Raw genomic sequence first — 27,566 nt, forward strand, 5'->3', positions numbered from 1 at the left:
ACCCCTGCCTTTCAGAGGAGAAAGGGGCAAGCCAGGTATCAGCCATGCAAGTGCTTTCTTGCCTGCTGCTGAAAAAGAATGTCCATTTACCTCTGAGTTGACTTGGTCTCTGAAACTGAAAAAAAGAATTAACTTTTCCCTGATGCTTAAAATAAAGAAAAAAGGAAGAGCAAAAAGCCATGTAACAGTGCCCCATGCGTTTACATACCAAGCACATCCCTGCTGATTTGATTCTCACACCACCCTGGCGAGACAGGCAGGACATGTGGTGCTATCTCCATTGTATAGATGGTGAGATGCGGTCTCAGAGAGGCTAAGGGACTTTCCCGAAGTCACATAGGAAACCAGGACTAAAGCACTCTGCCAGCACCCTGACTAAAAGCCAGGCTTTGGCACCTGCAGGGCAGTATTTTGGTTCATTTTGTGAGATCCCTCAACCCCAACGCACTCTGGGGCTCCTATGTGGCAAGTAAAGCCTCTCAGCCTTGAGGGGCTTCCGAGGGCCAAATGCCATGCACTTTATAGGACTGAATTGAGGGGCAGCCCCCAAAGACTTTGGAGGCCAAATCACACTACATTCCCCAATGGACTGTACAGGTTAGCCCAGCATTGCAGACAGAATCAGCCCACCCAGCCTCGGAACAGCGCCACCTGGGAATCAGCACACAGTGCAGAGGATGGGAGGCTCAGGAGAATGCCCCCGCCCCCTGGCTCTGCTCACCACATTGGGTCAAGGTGAAGGGCAGGCTGCCCTGAAGATCCACGAGTGCAGGGCCTTCCAGGGTCAGTTGGTACCATGGTCAACATGGGGAAACAAGGGCAAGGTCGTGGGCAGTGGTGAAAATGCGGATTCCTAGGCCCCATCCTGTAGAGGCCCTCACTGAAGCCCGAGAACTTGCACTGTAATACATGGCTCCATGGCTCTGGGACAGATGGTCCCATGGTTAGAGAGTCCCTGCTTTAGCAGAGAGCTTAGGCCTGGGGTCTCCTTCAGTTGTTCAAGCTGTGGTCTGGCCTGGCCTGGTCTGCCAGCAGCAGCAATTCTCGCTGACTTCTCGCTCCCTCTCTTTTCTCTCTCCACTGCCTGTGGGAGGGATGGACATCCATTCTGTTGTCTCCTTGAAGCTACCTGTGCAAGTCCTGAGGACCCAGCCCTGGGCCTATGGAAAGGAATGGAAACCACCCACTCAGGTGTGGTGCCCCAGCCTCGTGGCTCTTCTTGTCAGCCTTCACAAAGCTGTGATTCATACTGGAATCTTGTAAATCTCTGAATGGCCAAATAGAACAGGGCTGGGGGTAGAGGGCGTGGGGTGACTAGTGGAGAGAGTCATGAGCTGGAGGCTGCAGGAGTGAATTGCAGCTCCTCCGACAGCCGGTTTGAGCTTGGACAAGGCATGCCTCAGTTTCTCCATCTCTGAAGTCAAGGCTTCAGCCAGATCCTAAGGTGACTTTAGTGCTAACCTGTCCTGGTAGTGGTGGCAGTCACACAAAGACACGCTGCATGCACACAGAGACACAATCTCCCAGAACACAGAAGCCTCCCACGTGCTGCTGGTGGTTGGGCTGGTGCCTCGGCTGCCTTTGTTTGTCCCCAGTCTCTGTCAGACCTCCACTCAGTATGCGGCGCTTGGTGTCAGCAGCTTCCACTCAGCACTCCAGAAACCTGTTTGTGAGCTCAAGTCACACTAGCCTCCCTAGGGGATATCTTTCCACAGAAGCCTACTTTCGAATTGGGCCTAATTGTAGCATATATACCTTTAAATAATTTTTTTTAGTGTATTTGAAACAGCTGTCATTTTGCATGTGCATCAGCTGAATAAAGTGGAGCAGCCATTTGAGCTCCTGGTCACCCCGAGTCTGCAGCAGGCTTTCTTCACCCCTTGCAGGAGAGAGACCTCAGGGAGGAGAGAAGCTAGGAGGTTTGAGAACAGAGTGAGATCAGCTCGCCTGCTGGTCTCAGCCTTTCGCAGATCCCTCCTCACTGTCCCCTGATGAGTTTCCCAGGCCTGGCTAGATCATGTTACTTTCCTGCTCAGAGATCTCCACTGGGTTCCTCAGATCTGAGCCCAGACTTTCCAGGCCTTCCTCAAATCCCACACCCTATAGGGTTCCCAGGGTCCGGCAGCACCCCATCACCCACTTGCTTTCCTGTGTAAACGCTCACTGTCCTCTTCACTGAGGGGCTCCCCAGGGCTCTGTGATCCCGCAGGGACTTCCTCCCTCTTGTTCTGCCTTGCTCTTGAGTTCCTCCAGCAGCCTGGGCAGGGCCTGAGTGATTCACAGTGGGTTCCCCAGAGCCTAGCACAGAGCTTGGCTCTTGGGAACAGCTGGTTGAAACTGGATGAAAAATGGGCCTTTCCTCTGCTTCCATCTCATCCTTGCCTTTGAAGTCAGTTTAATGGCTGCAAACATATTAATCATTTGGATTTCCTGTTTGTCCCTGAAAAATAAGCATTCAAAATAGGATTTCGAGGACAGGCAGGGCAGCTCACACCTGTAATCCTAGCACTTTGGGAGGCCGAGGAGGGTGCATAGCTTGAGCTCAAGAGTTTGAGGCCAACCTAGGCAACATGGTGAAACCCCGTCTCTACTAAAAATTCAAAAATTAGCTGGGCGTGGTGGCGTGTGCCTGTAGTCTCAGCTATTCGGGAGGCTGAGGCAGGAGGATTGCTTGAGCCCAGGAGGTGGAGGTTGCAGTGAACTGAGACCGTGCCACGGCACTCCAGCCTAGGCAACAGAGCCAGACCCTGTCTTTAAATAAATAAACAAAATAGGATTTTGAGACCATCAGAACATGTGCTTTCCTGGATTTGAAAACAGGCGATGCAGAGACCATGTATCTGGCCCTGAGGGTGGTGGGGGAGGTTGTGAGTCTCTGGGGCGCCTGCAGTTCTGGGAAGTTTACCGTTTATGGAGTCCTTGGTGGTAAGGAAGCCCAGGCCAGCAGGATAGCAGTCCAGCTCAGTACTGTGTTGGGGCCCTGGCCCTAGTGCTTCCCTCCCTCCTCCCTCCTCCCTCCAAGCTGCCTGCTCCCGGCCACTGGTGCCTTGGAATCGTAACTCAGAGCTCAGAGCAACAGGAATGCTGTAAATCCCCGTCGCGCTCCCCTTTACAAGCAGGCAGTTGGGCACGGCGGCACTTTACAAGAGAAAGCAGCTCCACCACAGCAGAATGCAGCAAGTGCCTGTCACACGGGCTGTCCTGCCACTGCCTCTGCTTGCTCGGTTGGACACAGTGGGTACCACAAGCCAGGAAGACGCGTCACTCTTGTTCATCCCCATCCCATCCCAGGGCCCTCTGCCCCTTAGCAGGGTCTCCTCCTGGGCCTCAGGCCCCCAGGGCCTTGTTGTCCTTTCTCCCACTTGCCCTTGTCACACAGTGAGAAGCTGCTGTCGCCCTGGACAGCTGTTGTTTGACAAGCTGGCCATCTGCCCCGGGGTGATGGAGCAGAGTGCCTTGGCCTCCGTGTCTCTGTGATGTGAGAGGTACAGGGTTCCAGTCCTGAGGTGGAGCTGGACAGCCCAGAAGGCCAACCACAAAGATGAGATAACTTGGGGTAGCAGTACTTTAGGAGTTTTGCCCACTCTGCAGTCATTTTGTACCCTCCTGTGCCAGCTTCTACGCTGGGCGTCCAGAGATTGACATAAATGAGATCCAGGCCCCAGTGGATGTGGACTCAGGTCTGACATGTCTTGGGCTTTACTTTGTGCTGTGGGGACCCCCACAGAGGTATTTCGATCACTCAGGTTCCAGGGGAAAAGGAGGCAGGAAAGGCTTCCAAGGAATTGGAGCTTGGCCTAAGTCTTAAAAGATGAGCAGGCCAGGAGGGAAGGGGCTGTCTAGGCAGCAGCCCAACCTCAGACCTGGAGGAGAGGACTAGCTAGTGGCTCTGGGGACCCACCAGTGGTTTCGTAGGTGCTGAGCTGACACCTGAGTTGGGTCCTGAAGTTAACTCAGAGGTGGGTGTCATGTAGAGAAGAGGGAAAGGATGGCTTGCAAATGGAGATACAGCCTGTGGCCGGCATGGCTGCAGCTTCAAGAACTTACAGAGGGGAGACGTGGCTGCCAAGATGTTCGATGACTAGTTCATAAAGGGCTTTCTGAGCCCCCTAAGGGGCTTGGACTGTACCCACAGGACTATCTGGAGTTGTTGAACCTTCACCTGCTCCCACCCACCTCCTGCCTGTCAGCTTCCCATTTCCCTGACTCAGACTATTGAGCTCATTGAAATCCTCCTGACACCAGGCAGACACACAGATTGATCACATAGAGCCTCTGCTCTCAAACCTGGATCAAGCTAGAAAATTAGTCCAGGATAAGCCGGTAGATATGGAGAGTCACAGGGCAGTTAGAGCCAGCACTGGCAATGTCTTAAGGCCTTGGGTGATTAATTGACATGTGAATCAGACAGATAATTAGCGCTACATTGGGGTACCAAAGGGACAGAATTCTTCTCCAGGGTGATTAAGAGACTACAGTAGAAGGAGGGGAGATCTAGGCCCAACCTTGAATGCCTTTGGGTGTTGAATGAGGAGCTGAAAGAAAGGCCATTGCTGGGGAGGTGGGGACCAGCAGGCTCCAACCTTGGCCCAGAGCCAGCACATCAGTGGACACTCTGTGTCTGTCCAACATTAGGAGATGAGGAGCCAGTTGGTACTATAGAGATAAGGGCTTTAGACTCTCACCTAAGTGTTCATTGAATTACCAAATTTTTTTAAAGAACTGCTGCTTTATTTAGGCTCTGGGCTCCTAGGTACATGATCACAGAATTCTGCACACGTACAGGCCTCAGGCCTGAGTTAAGGACCCTCCACCCAAGGGCTGAACAGGCTGCAAGGCTGTCCCAGCTATGTGCTATTTCTCCCTGTTGAGCAGGCTTCAACCATGAGTACCAGCTAAGCTCAGACTTCATGATCCAGGCGAGAAACAGGAAAGTTCATCCTGGGTGTGAGGGAAGGGGAGGGGTTCAGATGCTCCTGAAAGTGGAGTCGCTTCATGCAGCCTGTGGACAGATGGCCTGGCGGCTTCCTCAGCAGGCTGCCCTGTGTCCACTCCCACCTGCAGACCCTGGCTGACTGCGGGCACACAGAATGGCTGCAGTCATTTCGGCTTGGACATTATTCAAAACCGCCATTTCAGGTCATCCACAACATAGAAAAATCTCCACAAAGCACCCTGGTACATTTCATTTTAAACAGTGGGAGCTTTCTGGTGAACCCTGTAAGAGAAATTAGTTGCAAATTAAGCCCCCAGGAAACAATGATTTGACCTATTGTATAGAATTGTTGGGTGTAAGCCAATTGGATGTTCAAAGACACCTGCCTAAGATGGTGATTTGGGTCTCAGAGCAACTGATTTTAAACCCCTCTGGCGGACGTAAGGGAGTGCCGTCAAGTGTCCTCAGAACAGTGACCTTCTCTGCAGAATAGATGAGAATGATGGGAATCAGCCAGCATGGAATGAGGCCCCTGCAGGTGTTGGGGGCTTTCTGGATAAGTTTGTCGAGCACCCTTCGTCTCATTGCTCCCTCTGCCCCCTAATATTCCTTCTGATATTAATATACATGACATTGACGGTGAGGAAAGCAAGCTAGGAAGGAGGCTCCCCGCTAGTGGAGGAGGAATGAGAGTGTAAGGACCTTTGGGGTGATGCAAGATTCAGTAGGGCCTCTGAGGTCCTGTGCTCCCCAGGCTTGGAGCACGCTGTGACCCAGGCTGGCCTGTGGAGGAGCATTTTTCCAGACTGACTGACAGTGGCCAGCCCCTCTGCCAGAGCTGGGAAAAGCAGGGCCTTCTCCCCATCAGCAGTGGGCAGGTGGCTGGAATATCAGGCCCAGAGGCCAGCAGGTATACACAGCAGAGGAGGGCTCGCGCTAAGAGGAGTTTAAAGATTCCTTGGGAGGGTGGGGTGGGACTTCCCCAGGAAAGTGTCCGCCTCTGTCTCACCAGGACAAGGATGAGTGGGATGAGCTGGAGCCTCAGCGGTCATGTGGCCTGTGGCTGGTGCCTCCCTCCGTCAGGGGACGTGAGTGAAATCTGAAGTGCGTGTCTGTGTGGTGGCAGCTGTAACGTGACAGCTGCCGCCCGCCTGCCCTTCCCCCAGCCTGTTCTCCAGTGAGGAAGCTTGTCTGGCAGCGCCAACTCAGCTGTCATCCCACATCAGTTTTTGTAGGTTCCCAGCTAGTGGAAGAGTGCCAAACGCAAGCAGATGATATACTTAATGAAACACTCAGGAAGAACGTTTCAGTTCCAGATATTAAGGGTTTGTGTGTCATGTTGCTGAGCCCTGGAATCAGATCATGCCTTCTCAGCCTTGTCACAGAGTACAGGCCTCTTCCTTTTAGGGGTGAATGTAAAAAATATTTCACGGTGAGGTAGATGTTTATGCTATTGAAGGGCAGCATACATGACTGATATTATGAAAGAAAAATGAAACGAGAAGTCTTCTCCATGTGGACATAAACCGATTGACTGGTGAGTCATTTATACCAGATGTCAGCTAGAAGGAAGGTTGTGTGTCTGCGCACTCTGTGTATATTCCTCATATGTAACATCTGCATGGGGTTTTATGGTTACAGGGCTCTTTTATATACCTTTTGTTTGGTTTTATTTTAAACAGCGCCATGAAATTGATATTAATATTCTCCCCACTCCACAACAGAGGTTGCCAAGTCTCTACTGGGGCAAATCGCTCCCCAGAGGGCATAGGCTGGTAGGCGGCAGAGCCAGGGTTTGAACCTAAGTCTCCCGAGTCCAGTTCCAAAATGAACTTACTGGTATTTGGAATTGCCAGTGTATTTCATATGTGGAATCAAATGGGAAGTAATCAGTCATTTGAGTTACATTTGCATTTATTCTAACCTGATCAAGTTGGAATGAGGGATGGGACAGAAGAGAATAATATTTATATGCACGGTGCTCTTCATTGGTTACTCTTTGATGTCTACTGACTTCATTTGACTTTTGAGGAGCTGGAAGCACAGAGAAGTTGGAGGATTTGCTGGGGTCACACAGCTTGGAGTGGCCAGCTGAGAGTCCATTCCAGATCTCATGGTCACTTTCTACTCTCTCACATTGCAGTGTTGCTATAACCGTCTATAAAGTAACAAAGGGATAATATGAAAAAGGGTGATTCTGTAAGTAAATGAACCACTGAGGTCAATCAGCCGCCTATGGTTCCATTATTTTGCAGACAAGGAAGCTGCAAAGGAGAGGGGGTGCTGTCTGGGGTCTCCCAGCAGCAGCTGGGGCCAGGCTTCTGACTCTAGCCATGTTCCACCCATTGCCGTCCTGGGTCTCAGCTTCAGGCAAGGCTTCACAGTCTAAGTTTTTTGTAGGTCTTTGAGCCAATAGACAGGAATGCTCTTGGAGTTGATCTCAGTTCTGTATCGTCAGCTTCCTATTTAGAAGAGAACCTTAAAATTCCAAAGTTCAGGTAACTCCTCCCTGCCAAGTGAGACTGTAAGCTCAGGCTTATATCAAAAATTCCGTATTTCTCAACGGTGAAGTCCACATTTACACTCCCAGTTATTTTTAGGTGGGAACTTTATATTTCCTTTTTTTTTTTAAGGGAGAATAAATTAACAAATATATGTTTAACTTACATTAACACAAACTCAATGTTTATGTTAACATAAAGAATAGGATTTCTTCATTGTAATTTCTTTTTATTATTATTATTATACTTTAAGTTCTAAGGTACATGTGCACAACGTGCAGGTTTGTTACATATGTATACATGTGCCATGTTGGTGTGCTGCACCCATTAACCCGTCATTTACATTAGGTATATCTCCTAATGCTATCCCTCCCTGGGAACTTTATATTTTCTGTTTCATATCACATTGGCTTCCCTGCCTAACTGAGGTTATATTTTCTGTCTCACAATAGTGTTGGAGCAGCCTTATTTTTAGCTCAGTTCGTTTTTCTTCCTGTGACTTCCTTTTTCTTGTTTAACACACACACGCGCACACACATTCAAGTAGGCATCCGTTCCCATCGCACTCTCCCTGCCAGTTCTCATTCACTTGGTCACCAGACTTCATCCAAAAGGCAAGTGTTAAGCCTCATCTCATTCCAGGAAAAAAGGAAGAGGAAGAGCCTTCAGCAAACCTCAAGAATCTTCTTGTAACATAGGCTGCTGCTTGTCATTTTATTAAAATCTCTCCACCTGTCACTCACCTCGCCTGCCGCTAACTCCTGGCTGAGACACTCTCATGTGCACACCTGATAAGAAATGCTTTGGAGCTCCCTTGCAGAGAAACCTATTGACTGCTGTTGGGGGCATGTTCTCAGGAGCTTGGGTATCAGGCTCCTAGAGGGCCTAGAGTGTGAGACTGTGTGTGTGTGTGTTTGTGTGTGTGTGCATGCATATACGTATATGGTGCTCACCAGACCCTGTTTCTATCTCTGATACCTGTAGCATTTGATTCTGGTGGCAGGCACCCCATGGAGAGCACTTGCCTGTGGTCCTGTGGTTGATGATCCTTGTTGGTGCTGTCTAGTTCATTTACACCATGCTGTATGGTGGCAGGCCACCGGTGAGAATCCAGTCTAAAATGTTAGGAAACAAGCCAGGGGAACACGACTTACCCAGCCCCCTGCATGGGATAAAGTACGGGGCAGACCCCAGGCCCCTGCTCACCCCGAGTCTTCCTCAGAATCCTTCAGTGGCTCCCTGTTGCCCCTCCACTGAAGTGTAAGCCTCTTTAGCCTAGTGGTACTTGAGCAGGTGACATACTTACCTAGCCCCAAAGAAGACCACGTTTTTAGGCCATGAGCTTCTCTAAAGCTGGACCAGGTTTTTATTTATTTTTTATTTTTATTTTTTTGAGATGGAATTTCGCTCTTGTTGCCCAGGGTGGAATGCAATGGCGCTATCTCAGCTCACTGCAACCTCCGCCTCCTGGGTTGAAGTGATTCTCCTGCCTCAGCCTCCTGAGTAGCTGGGACTACAGGCGACCACCACCACACCCGGCTAATTTTTGTATTTTTAGTAGAGACGGGGTTTCACCATGTTGGCCAGGCTGGTCTCAAACTCCTGACCTCAGGTGACCCTCCCACCTCGGCCTCTCAAAAGTGCTGGGATTACAGGTGTGAGCCACCGTGCCCGGCTGGACCAAGTTTTTATTGTTCAGTGTTTTCCCATAAAACAGCAACACAGGTGCTCGGGAGGGGAGGAGTGGAAGAATGAACTAGTGAAGTGATATGTTGTATCTGGACCTCCTCCTTCACCTACTCTAGCCACTAGTCACCAGAAGCATGTTTCTGGTGTGGGAGCCTGGGACCCCATGTTAATCTGTGGGAAAGAACCTGTCGTGGTGCTGCCTGTAACCCCTTCAGATCCCTCAGTTAGGCGTAGCCTCTTCTGACAGGGTGTCTGACCTCCTTCACTCCCAAGCACACCTTCCTTCACAGAGCACAGCCTGTGGGTTATCATCCATCTCAGTTTGGTTTTTGGTTCAGAGCTTTGCTGATCAAAATTGGGTGATGGGCATCACTTTGCCTTGTGACTTAGAGGGTATCAAGCTTCCAGGAGAGTGGGGCCCTTTGCAGTGAAACCATGGGTCCCAAAAAGTCATTAGGCCTGTCCTTGTAGCTGTGTTTTTAGGGAAATCTTTCATCATTTCCTGTGCTGAGACCATAACTATGGTTCTTTAATAATCGAGTACCTCTGTGGATGACCAGGGTCATGTTTGGGGGAATGTTATAATTAAAATGTACATCTTGGAGTTGAAAACCAATACATAATTTGTTCCAAACTTAATTTCCTAAACTTCAAAATGTATAAACATTACATGAAGTGAAAATTGTTTAGAAATACTCTTGAATGCAGAAGCCCATTTCACTGGAATATTAAGTAGAAGTTGATGGAATTCCATGACACAGTGTCCCCGAAAGCGTGGAGCCCTGAGGAGAGCGTGCACAGACTCTGATCAGAGAAGCGGAGGTGGGAAATTCTAGCCCTGCCATACCAGCTCAGGTATCTGCCCTCTCAGTCTCAGCCTCAGTTTCCCCATCTGTCCTAGGGGTTAATGTAGAACTCCTGGCACTGTGCCTCGTTCCACATAGACCCTCAACAAGTGCTGTCACAGATATTGATAATATCAAACAGGAGAGTCTTCATGTGCCACATTTGCAACTTCCTTTTAAAATTTTAATTATCACATTGGGTAATATGTGCTCTGAGTAAGAAGATTCAGCATACAGGCTTATAGGAGGTAAAAAGTGAAATCTCCCTCCCGAAACAAGGATTGTTAATAATTTATGTATTCTTATAGCCCTTTTCCCATTTGCTTACAAAAATACACATCTGTGCGTATCTATAAACACAGTTTTCTACATAAATTCTATCCTGCCAAACATTATTCTTTGTCACAGATCTTGTCTGAGGTCATTTGTTCTATTGAACGATTCCGTGTGACTGTAGCGTGATGTGTTCAGTTGTTTTCCTGTTCATAGACTTGTAGGTTATTCCTAGTTTCTGGTCCCTTCATTCTGGGCTCCCTTCATTCTGTAGCAAAATTTGTGAGCAGTTATTTCTGCCTGTGGGTCTGGATATTTCTGTAGAGTAGGTTTCTAAAAGTGGAACTTTAGGCCACAGGATATTTACCTCTGAAAAGGGCATTTCCAGTTTATACTCCTCCAACAGTCTATGAGTACAGTTCCCTTTTTAGAATATACAATTTTTTTTTTAAACATTTGTTTTCTGTGCTAAATTCTGAATTTGCAAAAGGCTGTGTGTTTATGTTATTCCATTTCACCAGTATTTGCTGAGCATCTGTGGAGCTGGGTTCTGCTGTGGGAATCACAGGGGATGTGTTAAGTGGATTCGACTGGAACTTGACCCCCAGAGGTGGGGTGGGGTGAGCCTGAGCACGCAAAGGGCTAGAAAATGGTAGAAGCCTCAAGGCTCCCAGGGTGGAGAAGAGATGACAGTGGGAGTATTGGATTCATCTCTGAGCCCCTGTACCACCTCCAACACCCTTGACAGTTTAGAGTACCTGGTGCTCTAAACTGAACAGAGGCTGAGACTTGAAGCTGGAGCAGCAGCATGTCAGCAGGGCACCTAGAGGGGACTCCATTGGAACAGACCACCAGGGGAGATGAGGCCATCTCTACTCAATCAAGGTGCCTCCAGTCTCGTGTTCTGGAAGTTGATGACATCTTTCACACAGTCTGGAACCTCTTAAGGACGGCTTTTCAGGGCCCTGAGCAGGGGCTATTCTCGTTTCTTCCAGCACAAAAATGTTCATTATCCAGATGTTTCCTTCCACATAATTCTTGGGATGGTTGTGTGGATGGTGTCATCCATAATAGCTATTGACAGGAAAGAGCCGCCTGAGAGGAATTTTGAATAGTGGCAACTTTCAGGTTCCTGGCTCTTGTGCATGGCATCCCACACACACACCTTTTCCTTCCCCACTCCGCTTTAAAACAAAAGCGAAAACAGCAACAACAACAACACTTTAATAGGGTTTTATGTGCTGTAACACCAAGAAATACAAGAAGTGACGTTAGAGTTGGAAAGGCCATTAGTGTAGGAAGTGGAGACATAGTAACTGTGCCGACCGCTCACTCTGTGACTTTGGCAAGGCCCTTCAATTTTGAGTTTCCCGTTTCCCCACTTAAATGGAGTTGCCGGCTCTGTCTGCAATCAGGTGGTTACAAGAACCAAATAATGCAAAGGGTTTTGTGGACCTTGAAGTGCTATATGGAAGGAGGGAGTCTTGCTGTTAGTCCTTTTTGTTAAATTTTGGTTGACCCCTGGCAGGTGATCGCTCCTGGGCCAGGTAGGAAGTTCCACCAAGATCCTTGGGCTCATGGTGGCTTTGCTACTGTCAAGTCTCCTGAAGGAAGAATTGCAGGTCCTCTTAGGGAACTGCTATTTGGCTGCATGCCTCGTTCTTTGGGGTCAGGAGAAGGGGCAGACGGATCCCTCTGTATTGTGATAAAGATAATTCCTCATAGACTTGACTTTGAATTGATCCAGTCTTTGCAGGACCTTTGTTTCCTAAGAAGAGAAACAGACAAGCAGCTAGTCTAAGGACCACGTTCTGGACATGTGGGGAAAGGGCTGTCCATAGAGGCATGTATTAGGGTTCTCCAGAGAAACAGAGCCAATAAAATATGTGTGTGAGAGTGAGTGTGTGTGTGTGTATGTGCATGTGCAGAGAGATTTATAAAAAAAAAAGGATCATGTGATTATGAAAACTGCCAAGTCCCAAAATTTGTTGGTAAGTTAGTAAGCTGGAGACCCAGGAGAGCCAGTGGTTTAGTACCAGTCCAAGACTAAAGGCCTGGGAACCAGGAGAGTCAATGATGTAGTTCAAGTCTGAAGGCAGGAAAAAGGCTAATGCCCCAGCTCAAAGGCAGTCAGGCAGTAGAGTTCTCTCTGACTCAGGAGAAGGTCCACCTTTTTGTTCTATGCAGGCCTTCAACTGATTGGATGAGGCCCACCAACAACGAGGGGTGTGCAATCTGCACTATTCAGTGTACTAATTTAAATGTTGATATCATCCAGAAACACTCAGAATAATATTTGACGAACTATCTGGGCACCCCATAGGCCAACCATGTTGACGCATAAAAAGAACCATCCCAGGCAGGAAAGCACAGCTTTGTGTATGGAAGAGAAGCTTGTCGGTGGGCAGAGTTCTTGTTGCATGTGGTGGTCGGATTTTGGAGGCATTTGCTGGAAGGTGGTCAGGATGCCAGGTCAGCGTCCAACATGCTAGTAGGATGGGTGCTCTTGACAGGTCGCCTTCCACCTTAACTTGATGGAGCCACAGCATTAGCAAGTTACAAGAACAAGAAGAAGCCAGTGTGAATATCCACTCTTTGTAGAAGCAGACTGAGAAACTCTGGAGTCAGAAAGGCCTCTGAGATCATCTGGTTCAACCCCTCTCACCTCACCTGCGAGGAATATTAGCCCTGATGGATCAGGCAGCTGGCCAAGGTCACACAGCTGGTGAGCGGGGAGCCAGGCTGGTCCCAGGCTGGCAGCCTCGTCATTGTTATCCAGAAGGCAAAGGTTGTCTCTCAGTCCCTGGGGGGATTAGTGCCTCTCTTGAAGCAGTTCCAAAGTGAAGAAGGGTGGGCAGAGCATGTGCCAAGATCACAGCAAGTTGCTTCCGCAGGGGCAGCTGTGCTGGGCACTGGGCACATTGTCAACAGCACCCCTCAGCTTGAGGCAGTGACCCTGTGACGCCCCAGGTATACAGGTGGGGCTACTTTGGTTGGGAAGGCTGGCATGTGGTGAGGGGTACCTCAGCCCAGGTGACCAGGGCCCCCAGGGTATATAGGTAGAGGGGAAGGTCCTCCCCAGCAGAGGACCCTGGCTCTACTCTAGGCAGCTGGCACCCTGCCCCCACTACCAGTTTGTAATCACTAAGCACCAGCCAGGCCGGCACCAGCAGCCTGTGTTGGCCGCCCCTCTGACGCATCTAGAATGTGCTGAATACCTCCTTGGTGGGCCACTCTCTTCCTCGTGATACCACCCCAGGCTTTTCTCCCAGGCCCCCCAACCATGATGAATCCTGTAGGGACTTGTATGTGGTCAGATAAACCTCAGGGCTAGAGGGCAGGGAGCCTGAGATTACTCCAGTGACCCTGACTGATGACCAACTGACAGCCAGAAGGAGGAAGCGACTTGCCTGGTGTCACTCAACCTTGTGGGATCCAGACAGAGCTGGAGCTGGGACTGGGCTCTTCAGTGCCTGCCTTCCTTGCTGACCTGAATGTGTCCGTGTTCTTTTGTCCCTAGTGGAGTGGAGGGAACACTGACTTGGGCTGGAAAGGCACTGTAGATAGCTGCAGTTAAGGACATGGACTTGGGAGCCAGACTGCCTCCATCCCTTCCTCGCTTGCCCTGTGGCTGTCCATAAAATGGCAGTGTCTGTGGGGTACCACCTCATGGGGTTGTCTTGAGAATTAAACGAGAAGCTGGATGGCATGCACTTAGCAGACTCCAGCACGCAGTGTTCCTAGAATGGTGATTACTGCACTATTGACAATTGAGTTTTTGAGATGTTGGCCCAACCACTGAGCTTGTCTGAGCTGTGGACTTGGCAGCAGTCAGGCGGGGAGGGGCCTGGCTGCACCACAGCCCCTCTGAGGTTCGCTCTGTGAGGTTCTGTGAGAGCTGCAGGTGAAGCCGCTTGGTGAGCAGGGAAGCCCCCACAGGGTAAGGGGTATAGCCGTGACTGGTCTGGCGTGAAAGCCTGTCCCCTATGGCTTTACCTCATTAGAGTATGGCCCCAGGCCTCTCTGGAGGCAGAGACCTCACCGTGCCCAGCAGACTGGAAGATCACGTGTGTGGGGCGCTGGCCCTTCGTGCAGCTGTGGTCTGTCGATACTCAGAAGGAACAAGCTGGGACGCACATCTGCCTGTGTGTGCCGCAGCCCTGTGAAGTCCCTGCTGGGCCCTGGCTCTCTGCAGCACAGGGGCCCCGGGGATGCCCGCCCTGTCATGGTTGGCCTGAGGATGCTGATGCCACCCATGCTAGCCCAGCCCCTGCTCCTCATCCCAGTGGATATGCCAGCATTTCCACATCTGGGGGCTGTTCACAGGAGTGTGTTTTGCTTTTTGGAGCCCTGGGCATCTTCTGCCCACTTCTTGAAAGGGTGGAGCCCTAGTTGTTTGGAAGGCCCAACCTTCAGATTATCAGTGTCTAGTTACCACATCCCCATGTGTCCTGCCAGCTTCTTAAAGGATTTTGTGTATGTGAAGCACAAACCCAATGAAGGCTCCTGGTCCACCTTTCCAAGTTTCTTGCCTTTAGTGGCTGCACCCCTAGTCCTGGCATCCCAGATCCTCCATAGCTGGCCCCACCTTCTGTGGGGGCCATTCCCTGTTTCCTTCTACCTCATGAGCATTAGGCTTAAGGCAGCAAGAACCCTGATTTTCACCTCAACATCCCCCAGCTTTCCTCTCTCCCAAACTTGGTTTATGCTTGTCCTGCCCCAGTTGCCCTTTGGACTGATGGCCTCATCGTCCTCTCCTGGAGAGCCTTCTACACCTGGGCCCACTCCTCGCTGTTTGTGACACCAGGCAGGGTCTGTTGGCATCCCTGGCCCTCAAGGTGTCTCCTTGCATCAGGACTTGAGATTCTGTGAAATGCCACCTCCTCCCTGAAGTTTTACTGAATCCTAGGGCTAGATTTCCTTTCTGCCTCCACCAAGCTGCTGGTACATGCACCACTCTAGGACGCTGGGAGCCAGGCAGAACTAGGCTTGTCCTGGCTTAGCCTCTGCTCCTGTCTGAACCTCAGTTTCTGAATTATAAAATGCAGTATAACTCTTGCCTCTCTGTTTTGAGGATGAGGAGTAATTTACTCCCAGTGCCCAGGACACAGGACAGTGCCTGGCGCAGGCAGGCGCTCACTCATCACTGCTGTCCAACTCAGTGCTTACAGACGGTGGTGTCCTGATTCTCCTGCTAAGCCATGAGTTCCCTAGGAGGCAGGAGCCTCATCTAATGCATCTAGTGCTCAGCATCTGGCCTCAGGTCTAATGTGGCACATAGTAGGGGTTCAGTGGGTATTCGAGGAAGAAAAACAGGCACCCCACTTGCCTATGAAGTTGGATGTTGCAGTCGGCGAGGATTTAGAAAGCAGTCTCCTAAGTAGACGTGGCTCCTTTAAAGGGAGGCCCACTCGCCCCCTGCTTTTGGCCCCCAGAGCAGCAAGCTCGCCTCAGTGAATCTCCACGGGGGATGGCGCCAGAACACAGGCCTGCAGCGGCTTAGAGGCCTCCGCACGCAAAGGCAGTCACTGGAAGATGCAGAGTGATGGTAGGGCTGATGGACACTGTGGATCATTGCAGAGCTGCACGGCAAGGTCCACGTGGCCTTTTTACTCACAATGAAAGCAATTGGTCGTCATCAGGTTTGCAGGCTTTGTCTCTCTTCTAGTACTTCAGGCCAGAGGGGCTCACGAGAAGACCCTGTCCTTGTACAGACAACCAAGGGAAGGGAGCAAACCCAGGCACCCTGACTCCAGACTTGGGCCTTTCCCTTGCCCTCAGGCTGAGCATAAAAGATCAGGCAGTACAGGTTCAGCCAGGCAGCCATAGGCCCTGCTCTGCTTCTAAGGTGACCATTGTTGTCCCACAGCCCTGCTTCCGCAGAGCCCACCCTCTGTTGGTTGGGTGTTTCTGTGCATGCCTGGAAAAGAGATGACAGAAGAACTCCAATTAGTCAGTCTCCTGGCTCCTAGACAGCTCCGGAAACTAGACTAGATAGATGAGGAGGAGGTGGGGCCTCCTGCCGTGTGACGGTTGGGGTGGCTCCAGCTCCGTCTCTGAGCTGCCCTGCCCTGCCTTGCCCTTGCCGTCCTGCAGCCCTGCTCTTCCATGCCACTCACCCTCAGCCTCTGAGGGACCCCTGAATTCAGACATTGAAGCACCCTGGTTAGGGGGAGGATTCTTCTCCAGCAGACGTTTGAATGGTTTAGATGGGGGTAAAGTCACCTCCCTTTTGATGTGGCACCTGGAACTTGGCTGGTTTTGCCGCGTGTCTAATTAGGAAGAACCGCCTGGCACTCCCGCAGAGCTCATCACTCACTCCATGGTGCCAGGTGTGCTTTTAACACCTCAGGGACCTGACTGCAATAGACGCCCTGGCCGCCAGAAGACCAAAAACAAGACAGACTGATTAAAAAAAAAAAAAAGTCAGAAAGTGTCTGGAAAAGGCCAGGAGAGCCCTGGTCCAGGAGTTAAGGAGCCTGGGGCCTAGTCCCTGTGACTTTCTTCCCTTCCCCTGACCTCAGTTTCCCCATCTATAAAATGGGGTGACTAGACATACATGAGACCTTCCCTGTGTGTTTCACGTTACGTACAAGAGCTGACCTAGAGTATGGCTCCTATGTGGGGGTGTCAGATTATCAAAGTGGCACTGGCCTCGGGAGTTGTGGACCCAGAAATGGCAACAGGCTCAAAGGTTGGTATTGGGACCCTCCCGTTCCCAGTGCATTTTTGGCCTGTGAGGCTTCAGTCAGCAGGCCTTCTGTGGCTCTGTGGGCAAAGACAGCCTTGGAGGAGGAAGAGTCTTGGAGATGGGGCTCCAAGGAAGCCCCCAGGAGTGGTCGTTGAAATGGCAATATTCACAAAACGCCTTCTGTGCACCAGGCACTGTTCGAAACACTTGACGTATATGGATTCATTTAATCCTCGTAACATCCTTCCTGCAGTGGGTGCCGTTTTCTCCCCTCTAGAGATGAAGAAACTGAGGTAACTTGCCCCAGGTCACCTGTTGGAGCCAGGATTCAGACTAAGCAGTCTAGTGGGATCGGTGTTTTCACCCAGCACACAGTGCTGCTATGCCTGTCGGTTCACCTGGACCCAGGGCTTTGCCTCCCTCCAGGTGGTTGGCGAGGGGCAGCCCTGCTAAGTGGCAAGTGCATCATTCCAGTAATGCAGCCCTTCCTGACACCGCTGGGGCCCTGAGCCTAATCTACCTGCAACCCTGGCGTCTCGGGCACGGATCCCCGGTGGCTGCAAAGCCATGTGAGAGAGATCAGATGGCATGCCTACCACTGGCAGAATAGAGGTTTCCTGGGTCGAGAGGTAGTGGCAGGGCCTGGGAATGGAGAGCCATACAACTCTACCTAGCTTGCTACCCCATGATTAGGGAGTGGTATGGATTCCCAGACAAGCCCAGCTGGGAAAATTAGAGGTGAAGGGCCTGCAGGCCAGCGTCTATCATTTCCAGCAAGGCTCCTGCACGTCTGTGCCAGCCTGTGTCCTGCCCAGCTCCTCCCTGCCCAGAGGTTCCTGGGCATCACTCCTTTACCACTCCTGGGGGTGCTGCCGTGCAGTACTTTTAAGGCCATCCAGAAACCCACTTCCATCTGCCTCCAGCATCATCTCCCACCAGGTACCTGTCAGTCCCCAGCCCTCTCGAGCAACCTCATGTACACCTTAAGCTTTTGACTCCCTGGGCCTCTGCCTTGGTTCTTCCTCTGGTACCCATTTTCACCGCCACATCGCTGTGCTATGACCTCCTATCTAAATTCTTTTAAGGCCCTCCCAGGTTCCCCCAATGGAAACCTGTCTCTTAGTTATCAGATTGTGGTATCAAGTCTGCTCCCATTAAGGAGGCTGAGCTGTGTCTGTCCCTGTTGGGAGCTCTGCCTGTCCCTGTTGGGAGCTCTGCCTTCTCCTACCAAGAGCTTCATGAAGGCCAGGACTGCATCTCATTCCTCTCTGTCTCCTCTCATACTGGGCATTCAGTAGATAGTTGGTTGGTTGGGAGGACAGGTGGATGCCAGCACAGCTGGAAAAGATGGAGGGGGGGGGCACCAGAGAGGCCTGCTGATTTCTTTGGCCTCAGTTTTCCAGCGAGCAAACCCAAGCCTTTTTTTTCTATTCCTGAAGAGAAGGTAAAGAAGTAAAGAACAGGTTTCTTCTGATGTTTACCATAAGACATGTTATGTATCATTTCATTAGATGCTTATTCTTTTTTTTTTTTTTTTCTTTGAAACAGAGTTTTGCTCTTGTTGCGCAGGCTGGAGTGCAATAGCATGATCTTGGCTCACCACAACCTCCGCCTACCAGGTTCAAGTGATTCTTCTGCCTCAGCCTCCCGAGTAGCTAGGACTACAGGCGTGTGCCACCACACCTGGCTAATTTTTTTTTTTCTTCCATTTTTAATAGAGACGGGGTTTCACCATGTTAGCTAGGATAGTTTCAATCTCCTGAACTCATGATCCGCCCGCCTCAGCCTCCCAAAGTGGTGGGATTACAGGTGTGAGCCACTGCACCCGGCCTACTTATCCATTTTTTTTGAGACGGAGTTTTTGCTCTTTTGCCCCGGCTGGAGTAAAGTGGCGCAATCTCAGCTCACTGCAACCTCTGCCCCCTGGGTACAGGCAATTCTCCTGCCTCAGCCTTCCCAGTAGCTGGGATTATAGGTGCCCACCACCACACCCCTCTAATTTTTGTATTTTTAGTAGAGACGGGGTTTTACCATGTTGGCCAGGCTGGTCTCGAACTCCTGTCCTCAGGTGATCCACCCCCCTTGGCCTCCCAAAGCGCTAGGAGTACAGGCGTGAGCCACCACATCTGGCCCATCTTCTTTCAAAATACAGATTTTGAGACTCTCCATAATAAAATGTTTAGGCATACTTCATTTTATTATGCATTGCTTCATTGTGGTTTGCAGGTATTGCATTTTTTTTTTTTTTTACAAAATGAAGGTTTGTGGCAACCTTCCTTCAAGTAAGTCTATCAGCATCATTTTTCCAACAGTGTGTGCTCATTTTGTGTCTCTGTGTCACATTTTGGTAATTCTCATATTTCAAACCTTTTTACTATTATAGCTGTTACGGTGACCTGTGATCAGTGATCTTTGATGTTACTGTTGTAATTGTTTTGGGGCACCACAAACTGCACCCACAGAAGATGGCGAACTTAATAAATGTTATGTGTGTTCTGACTGCTCCACTGACTGACCATTCCTTCATCTCTTCCCCTCTCCTTGGGCCTCTCTATTCTGTAAAACACAACAATGTTGAAATCAGGCCTATTAATAATTCAACAATGGCCTCTACATGTTCAAAGGAAAGGGAGAGTCACACATCTCTCACTTTAAACCAAAATCTTGGAAATAGGCCTAGTGCGGAAGTCATGTCAAAAACCGAGATCTGCCGAAAGGTAGGCTTCTTGCACCGAATAGTTAGCCAGGTTGTGGATGTAAAGGAAAAGTTGTTGAAGAAAATTAAAAGTGTCACTCCTGTGAATACACAATTGAAAAGAAAGCAAAACAGCCTTGTTGCTATTAGGGAGAGAGTTTGGTCTAGATAGAAGCTCAAACCAGCCACAAATTCCCTTAAATCAAAGCCTAATCTGGAGCAAGGCCCTAACTCTTCAATTCTGTGAAGGCTGAGAGAGTGGAGGAAGCTTCAGAAAAGCTAACAGAGGTTGATTTCTGAGGTTTAAGGAAAGAAGCCATCTCCATAACATGGAAGTGCGTGATGAAGCAGCAAGTGCTGATGTAGAAGCTGCAGCAAGTTATCCAGAAGATCTAGCTGAGGTCATCGATGAAGGTGGCTATGCAAAACAACAGATTTTCAGTGTAGACAAAGCAGCCTTCTATTGGAAGAAGATGCCATCTAGGACTTTCAGAGCCATAGGGAAGTCAATGCCTGGCTTCAAAGCTTCAAAGGACAGGCTGCCTCTCTTGTTAGGGACTAATGCAGCTGTTGATTGTAGGTTGAAGCCAGTGCTCATTTGCCATTCTGAAAAATCCTGGAGCCCTTAAGAATTATGCTAAATCTACCCTGCTCGTGCCCTGTGAATGGAACAACAAAGCCTGGATGGCAGTTCCTCTGTTTACAGCATGGTTTACTGAATATTTTAAGCCCACTTTTGAGACCAACTTTTCAGGAAAAAAAGATTCCTTTAAAGATACTACTGCTGATTGACACTGTTCTTGGTCACCCAAGAGCTCTGCTGGGGATGTACGAGGAGATGAATGTTGTTTTCATGCCTGCTAACACAACATCCATTCCGCGGCCCATGGATCAAGGAGTAATCTCAACTTTGAAGTCTTATTATTTAAGAAATATATCTCATAAGGCTATAGCTGCCAGAGATAGTGATTCCTCTGATGGACCTGGGCAAAGTAAACTGAAAACCTTCTGGGGAAGATTTACTGTTCTAGAAGCCATTAAGTACATTTGTGATTCATGAAAGGGGTCAAAATAGCCACATCAACAGGAGTTTGGAAGAAGAGTCCAATCCTCACAGATGACTTTGAGGCCTTCAAGACTTCAGTGGAGGAAGTAACTGCAACTATGATGAAAATAACAAGAGAACTAGCATTAGAAGTGGAGTCTGAAGATGTAACTGAATTGCAGGAATCTTATGATCAAACTTGAACAAATAAAGAGTTGCTTCTTATGGATGAGCAAAGACAGTTTTCTTGAGATAGAATCTATTCCTGATGAAGATGCTGGGAACATTGTTAAAATGACAACATAGGATTTAGAATAGTACATAAACTTAGTTGATGAAGCAGCAGCAGAGTTTGAAAAGATTGACTCCAATTTTGAAAGAAGTTCTGCCGTGGGTAAAATGTTATAAAACAGCCTTTCGCTAAGAGAAATCTTTCGTGAAAGGAAGAGTCAATCTATGTGGCAAATTTTATTGTCTCATTTTAAGAAATTCCCACAGCTGGGGGGAGGGGCATAAAAAAATTTCCACAGCCACCTCAGCCTTCAGGAACTACCACCCTGATCAGTCGGCAGCCGGCAACATCAAAGCAAGACCCTCCACCAGCAAAAAGATGACTCACTGAAGGCTTAGATGATTGTAAGCAGTTTTTGGCAATAAAATATTTTTAAAATTAAGGTACTACATTTTTTTAAGGCAGTGGTATTGCACATTTAATAAACTACAGTATAATATAAATATAACTTTTGTATGCATTGGAAAACCAAAAAATTTTACAGGTACCTGCCACCATGCCTGGCTAATTTTTGTATTATTAGTAGAGATGGGGTTTCACCATGTTGGCCAGACTGGTCTCGGACTCTTGACCTCAAGTGATCTGCCCACCTTGGCCTCCCAAAGTGCTGGGGTTACAGGCATGAACCACTGCACCCAACTTTGGTGGGGGGGCCTGTTTGGTTTTTTTTGTTTTGTTTTTTTGTTTGTTTTTTTTTTCAGGGAGGCACTAAGTTGGTGAATACTGGAGCAGAGTATAGCTTGTTGCTTGTGGACTGGGCAATCTTTTAAACCCCCATCACATCCTCTCAGGATTACTGCCTGCTCTCTTCCCCAGCCCTTACCTTCTCCACATTCCCATGGGCAGACCCCACCATGGCCGCAGTCTGTGGGGAGCACACCTGCCTAGCTCTCCTGGTGAATGGGCCCAGGCAAATTCTTAGGGTCCCTTTCAGTTCTAACATTCTCTGATTCTAAAGAAAGTGCTTTAGTCTTCTTTTCTTTCTATGTATGTAGTTCTGTTTACAAACCTTTCTGCTCCAGAGGTCAACAGAAACCCCCATCCTGTTAATGTTTCTGCTTTCTGCCTAAGAGGCATGAAATTACAGACTGCCACCTAATATTAAAGGTCATTTTGCATGAATGTGTAGATGCTGATGTTCAGATAACTTGTGACTTAAAACATATGGTCACAGACTCCCTTGTGAGATCGGTCTCTGGACCCTCATGGATTGGCCCAGCTAATAAGGAAGACGGGCCTGGTAGTTAGGCAGGAGGCAGGAACATCTGGCAAGCTGGCCTGGCACAAGGGCCTTTGATGTCCTGGAGCTGTTGGTGAGCCTCTCCCAGGAGAGAAGATGCTCCCAAATGGGCATTTTCTCAGGGAAAGGCAGCTGCTTCCTAAATACACGCAGCTCCTGGAAGCCCAGCCTGCTTAAAATCATATTTACTCTCTTTCATGTGCTCATCTTAATTACATTTTTTCTGCTCTAGTGTCTTTATTCATTATTTAAAACAACTTTCAAAAATAATTACGCGATAATCCCTTCTCCTCTACACAGTAGCTGTTTACCTTCCTGTATTGGGTTTTTCAGCTCTTGGTGTTGTGGATGTCTGTACTTACAACGTTGCTGTCATCACAGTGTAGATATAGGCCAAATCTGTGATGTCAGTATTTACCAATGCCCAGGCAAGGAGCAGAATTCCCTGTGGGGCCCTGCTCATATTGACGGAGACTTGTTTAAAAAGCCTGCGTTATACTTTGCCCTCCACACATAAACAATCTTGCATTTTACTTTTTAGCTTAGCATAATTTCTTGCATGGTTTCCCATGTCGCTACATAATCTTCAGATCGATCATTTTAATGGCTGCTTAATATTCCACCCAGTTAACATGCCATAATTTACTTAACTCTTCCCTATTGTTGGGGCCTTAATGAAAATTTGAATTCGCCATGTAATGTAGTGGGGGAGGCTTGTTTTAATGATTACCGTTATAACATCCCCTGCCCTAACTGCATGCCATTACTAGTCCAGCTTTGGTAAGGTGCAGATGCTTCTGGAACAATAAATCCTGCATGAGAGGTGTATGCACAAGTCCTCTGATTTAATAGCTAATCTGTTCACTGCACATGTTTCCCTTTAAGGCTGGTGTTTATGGAGAATATCTATCTCTAATGCATATTGTTTAACACTAAACTGTATGCATTTGGCATATTGTCCCAGATCCTTTATCACTACTGTCAGGGACTTTCATAAAGTATCTGGAATTTGGGGGTAAATAGTGGTTTCTGGCTGTCAGTTCTGTTTCATTTATCCCACCACATTCACTGAGTATCTCTTTGGCGTGAGAGTGAGCAAAAGCACTCCTGATTATCAGGGGCCCGACGGGAAGTACATCTGTGAATTGTTTGTGGTTCCTTTAGATTAAATGGTGAATTGCATGAAAAGTACTTCATCAACTGTGTACATGGGAGTGGTTGCTGGTCCTGCTTTTGTGAAGGAGGGTGAAGAGGAAGGTGGTTTTCCCAGGTCATTGCCTTCTCAGCTGCCGTATCCTCAGCCCCCAGAATTCTGCAGACAGGAGGCTAGACTTCACTCCTCAGAACGGAGGAAGACGAATACAGGTGATGAGGACCCTACAAGGCAATAAGTAGCAGATTAGTTTGGTAGATTTAGTGATTTACGAAGTTGTCCACCGTACTTAAAAGTTGGTCTTCACCGTAAAGTGACAAAGTTCTACCACTCTTTTCCCTTCTCTTTTCCTGTTCCTCCCTCTGTAAAAAAAGGAAGCATCATCCTCAAAACTAATAAATGATCCGAGTTTACTCATGGGACCCAATAAAAGCTGTGTTTGCCAAAGTGTGGGACACCTTCTCATAGATGTGATATTAGGTGCCCTGAGAACTACATAGCGAGAAGGTTTTTCCCTTCTTATTCTTTCTCTTTCCAGGGAGAGAAGATTATTCATATTTGCCAGAGAAAGTGTCTGTTTGCTGATTGCATTTCCCGGTGGCTCTCCAACACTTGCAAATCTCACCTCTCAGCAGAGAAAGCAAGCCCCACGCTCAGCTTCCCAGCAGGCATCAGCACCTACCTTGCTGGTTTTTATTCATTCTGCTTTGTATCTATTTTTGGCAAAGAATAATGGCTTATGGGATGGTGATCCAAAATCTCTTTTTTAAATGAGTTTATTTTATCTAAAAAGTGAGGCGAGATAAATAAAAATGGTAAGTAACCACCCAGGTTACTACCACCCAACTGGTAGGCAGAAATGGCCCAAGTCATGAAGTCACATGACTAAATAAAGCTTGGGAAATACTAGCATAAAGTTAATTCATGTAAACACTAACGATCACAGGCACAGTATCCTTGGCTTCTGTTTCTTCGTGGCATGTGTCCACATGAGCCGGCCTGGATCATAAAGCCCAGCCTGAAAGCAGCTCTCTTTCTCGGAAGGGCTGATGTCATTTGTGTGTGTTTTATCAGCCGCTCTTCAAGGAGCATAACTCCTGTGGCTTCTGCCATATCTTTATGCCATCAGAATTCTGATTTCGGGAAGACCTCAAGAGAGCATTGAAATAGCTCACTTACAGTCCTCACCCCTTTTGCATCAAGCCTCACCTCTGCTCCCTCACCTCCTTGGACCTGGTACTCCAGCCAACATGGACGGTGAATATACATAATGATGGAATATTAGCCTGAAAAAGGAAAGTCATACACAGGCTACAACATGGAAGAACCCTGAAAACATTATGAAACTGAATGATTCCACATTGTTCAGGATATGCCTAGACCGATCAGATTCATAGAGACAGAAAGTAGAAGGGTAATTGTGGGGGCTGGGGAGGGATAATGGGGAGAGTTAGTGTTTAATGGGTACAGGGTTTCAGTTTGGGAAGATGAAACAGTTCTAGAGATGGATGGTGCCAAAGGTTACCAATAGTGTGAATGTACCTAATGCCACTGAACTGCACGTTAATCATGGCTAAAATGGTCAATGTTGGCTGGGTGCGGTGGCTCACACCTGTAATCCCAGCACTTTGGGAGGCAGAGGCAGGGAGATCACATGAGGTCAGGAGTTCGAGGCCAGCCTAGCCAACATGGCAAAACCCCGTCTCCACTAAAAATACAAAAATTAGCCAGGTGTGGTGGTGCACATTTGTGCTCCTAGCTATTTGGGAGGCTGAGACACAAGAATCGTGTAAACCCGGGAGCCAGAGTTTGCAGTGAGCCGAGATTGTAGCACTGCACTCCAGCCTGGGTAACAGAGTAAGACTCCATCTCAAAAAATAAAATAAAATAAAAAAGTGCTCAATGTTATTATATGTATTTTACCACAATAAAAAATAAAGTAGGCAGCAAGCACGTTCTTTCCAGCCTCATCGCATTGGCTTGCCCTGGTCCTACCACCAGGAAGCCACCCCTCTCCTGCTTCCACTTGTCAGAGCTGACAGTTCAAATGCCATCTCCCTTCCCTCCTGCCCTGCCACTCCCAGGCCTTACACTGAGCCCCCTTTGCCGCCAAGGATGATGGTAATTTAGGCACATGTTGTGTCTGCTGGGAACAGTGAGGTTCCTGAAACCAACCTCCATGGTAAACCTTCCCCACATTCCCCGCTTGGGCCATGCACATAGTATCCATGATCAAACAGCAGGTCAAATTTCCCTGTTTGACTGGGAAGTGCCTGATTTTAACATCCTAGCATCCATCCTTCCAGCCACTACTGGCCTCCCAGGACTGAGCAGCAGCCAAAATGAACACCTCCTGTCTGGGACCTCATCTAGACAGGCAGTCATCCCTCAGCCCACACCAGTGCCAGGCCTTAGCATCTTCTCTAGAAGATCAAGAGCTTGCTTTCTTTATTCAGAAGTGAAGCTGGACACTCTCTCAAATCCCTAAATAAATTCAGTCTATTTAAAAGATGGTCTGGGGGAGGTAGAAATAAAGGGAAGGGGTCACTCAGGCTTTGCAGGGGAGAAAAGTGGCCTATGGTCTCCTTGGGGAGGCTCTTGTTGGTTCTTTTAAATGAATGTGTGAGCTGGTGGGAACTGGGAACTGCATGGCCCAGTCTTTTCTTTGTACAGATGAGGACTGAAAGTCCAAAGAGGGCAAGGAACTGCCCTAGAGGGAAAGACCCCAGCCTGTCTATGAAGCAAGGGTTCAGAAGCTCTGCGTGTTCTGGGTGGGCATCAGGACACACCTGGAGCATCATGTTCACATCTGGGCTCTGCCTCTTAAGCCTGAGATTCATGAGTGGATGGAGGCAGGGCTGTCATTAGGCCTGCGAGCATGTGAGCCTTGTGAGCAAGCCTGGCCCAGGAAGAGCAGAGACGCGGCACTGGGGGTTGGTGGGGTGGGTAAAACCCAGACAAGGGTCTGTCTCTCTGTCGTTCTCACCTCCCCGCTGGCAGCTCTGAGTTTGTGGTGTTTCTGGGTGGGAATGCAGGTGAGGAAGTGCAGTATCCATTTCATCTCTGCTTCCTTCCTTTTTGCCTGCAGAATTTCAGAGGCAGGAAAGTGTCCGGTCCCAGCATAAAGGTATCCAGTTATATGACACCCCTTACGAACCTGAAGGCCAAAGTGTTGACTCAGACTCGGAGAGCACAGTCAGCCCCCGACTGCGGGAGAGCAAGCTGCCCCAGGATGACGACAGGCCCGCCGATGAGTACGACCAGCCTTGGGAGTGGAACCGGGTCACCATCCCAGCCCTGGCAGGTAAGGAGCCCTGACCCTGCTCAGGAGGCAGCTGCTGAGCCGTGCTCAGCACTCACCTTGGTCCCCACCTGCACTCAGGACAAACTCCAGGGTTGTTTAATAATCCAGTTGGGTGGTCTTTTTTCTCAGTACCCTCAAAGATGTAGGCTGCAGAGGAAAGGGAGAGGTGAGGGTAGGGAAACCAGGCCGAGGAGAAATTCTGGGTCTGGCTTCCAGGGTCTCAGTGTTCCAGCCTCCACACTTTAAAGAGAGGGCTCAGATGCTCTCATTGTCTGGCTCTGTCTTGGTCCTATTTATTGATAATACCCTAGCTCACTGAAGCCAAGAGTTCAGTTTTTGGTTTATTTATTTATTTATTTATTTATTTTTGAGACAGAGTTTTGCTCTTGTTGCCCAGGCTGGAGTGCAGTGATGCGATCTCGGCTCACCGCAACCTCCATCTCCCAGGTTCAAGTGATTCTCCTGCCTCAGCCTCTCAAGCAGCTGGGATAACAGGTGCCTGCCACAATGCCCAGCTAATTTTTTTGTATTTTTAGTAGAGACGGGGTTTCACTATGTTGGCCAGGCTGCTGTCAAACTCCTGACCTCAGGTGATCCGCCCACCTCGGCCTCCCAAAGTGCTGGGATTACAGGCGTGAGCCACCACACCCTGCCTGATTTCAGTTTTCAGAAGGAACTTTCTTAGAAGCTAAGAGGAAACCAGTGTGCACAGCAGCTCCTGTTGGCCCTGAGCGGGCCCATTGATCTCACCCAGTGCTGCGAGCTGAGCTAGCCCTGCAGGGCTCACAGGGCCACTGTGTCTTCTATCCCAGCTTCAGCGTGCACACGCTCACAGAGCATAGGTGATGGACAGAGCTCAGCCCCTCCCAGATGATCCTCCCCTGGCCAAGAGCCCCTTGAGT

At 48.9% G+C, this 27,566-nt stretch overlaps 1 protein-coding gene across 9 annotated transcripts in view; it reads left to right on the plus strand.

The window, feature by feature from the left end:
- SHB (SH2 domain containing adaptor protein B) overlaps window positions 1-27,566 on the plus strand; it is a 214,599-nt gene that overhangs the window by 68,074 nt on the left and 118,959 nt on the right. For all 9 annotated transcript variants that reach the window (XM_063594385.1, XM_063594378.1, XM_063594380.1 and 6 more), the window contains exon 3: window positions 26,449-26,664. In XM_063594385.1, the coding sequence (XP_063450455.1) occupies window positions 26,449-26,664 (216 nt within the window). The remainder of the gene's footprint in view (window positions 1-26,448; window positions 26,665-27,566) is intronic.

Source organism: Pan paniscus, chromosome 11 (assembly GCF_029289425.2).
Source record: "Pan paniscus chromosome 11, NHGRI_mPanPan1-v2.0_pri, whole genome shotgun sequence".
Taxonomy (NCBI): domain Eukaryota; kingdom Metazoa; phylum Chordata; class Mammalia; order Primates; family Hominidae; genus Pan; species Pan paniscus.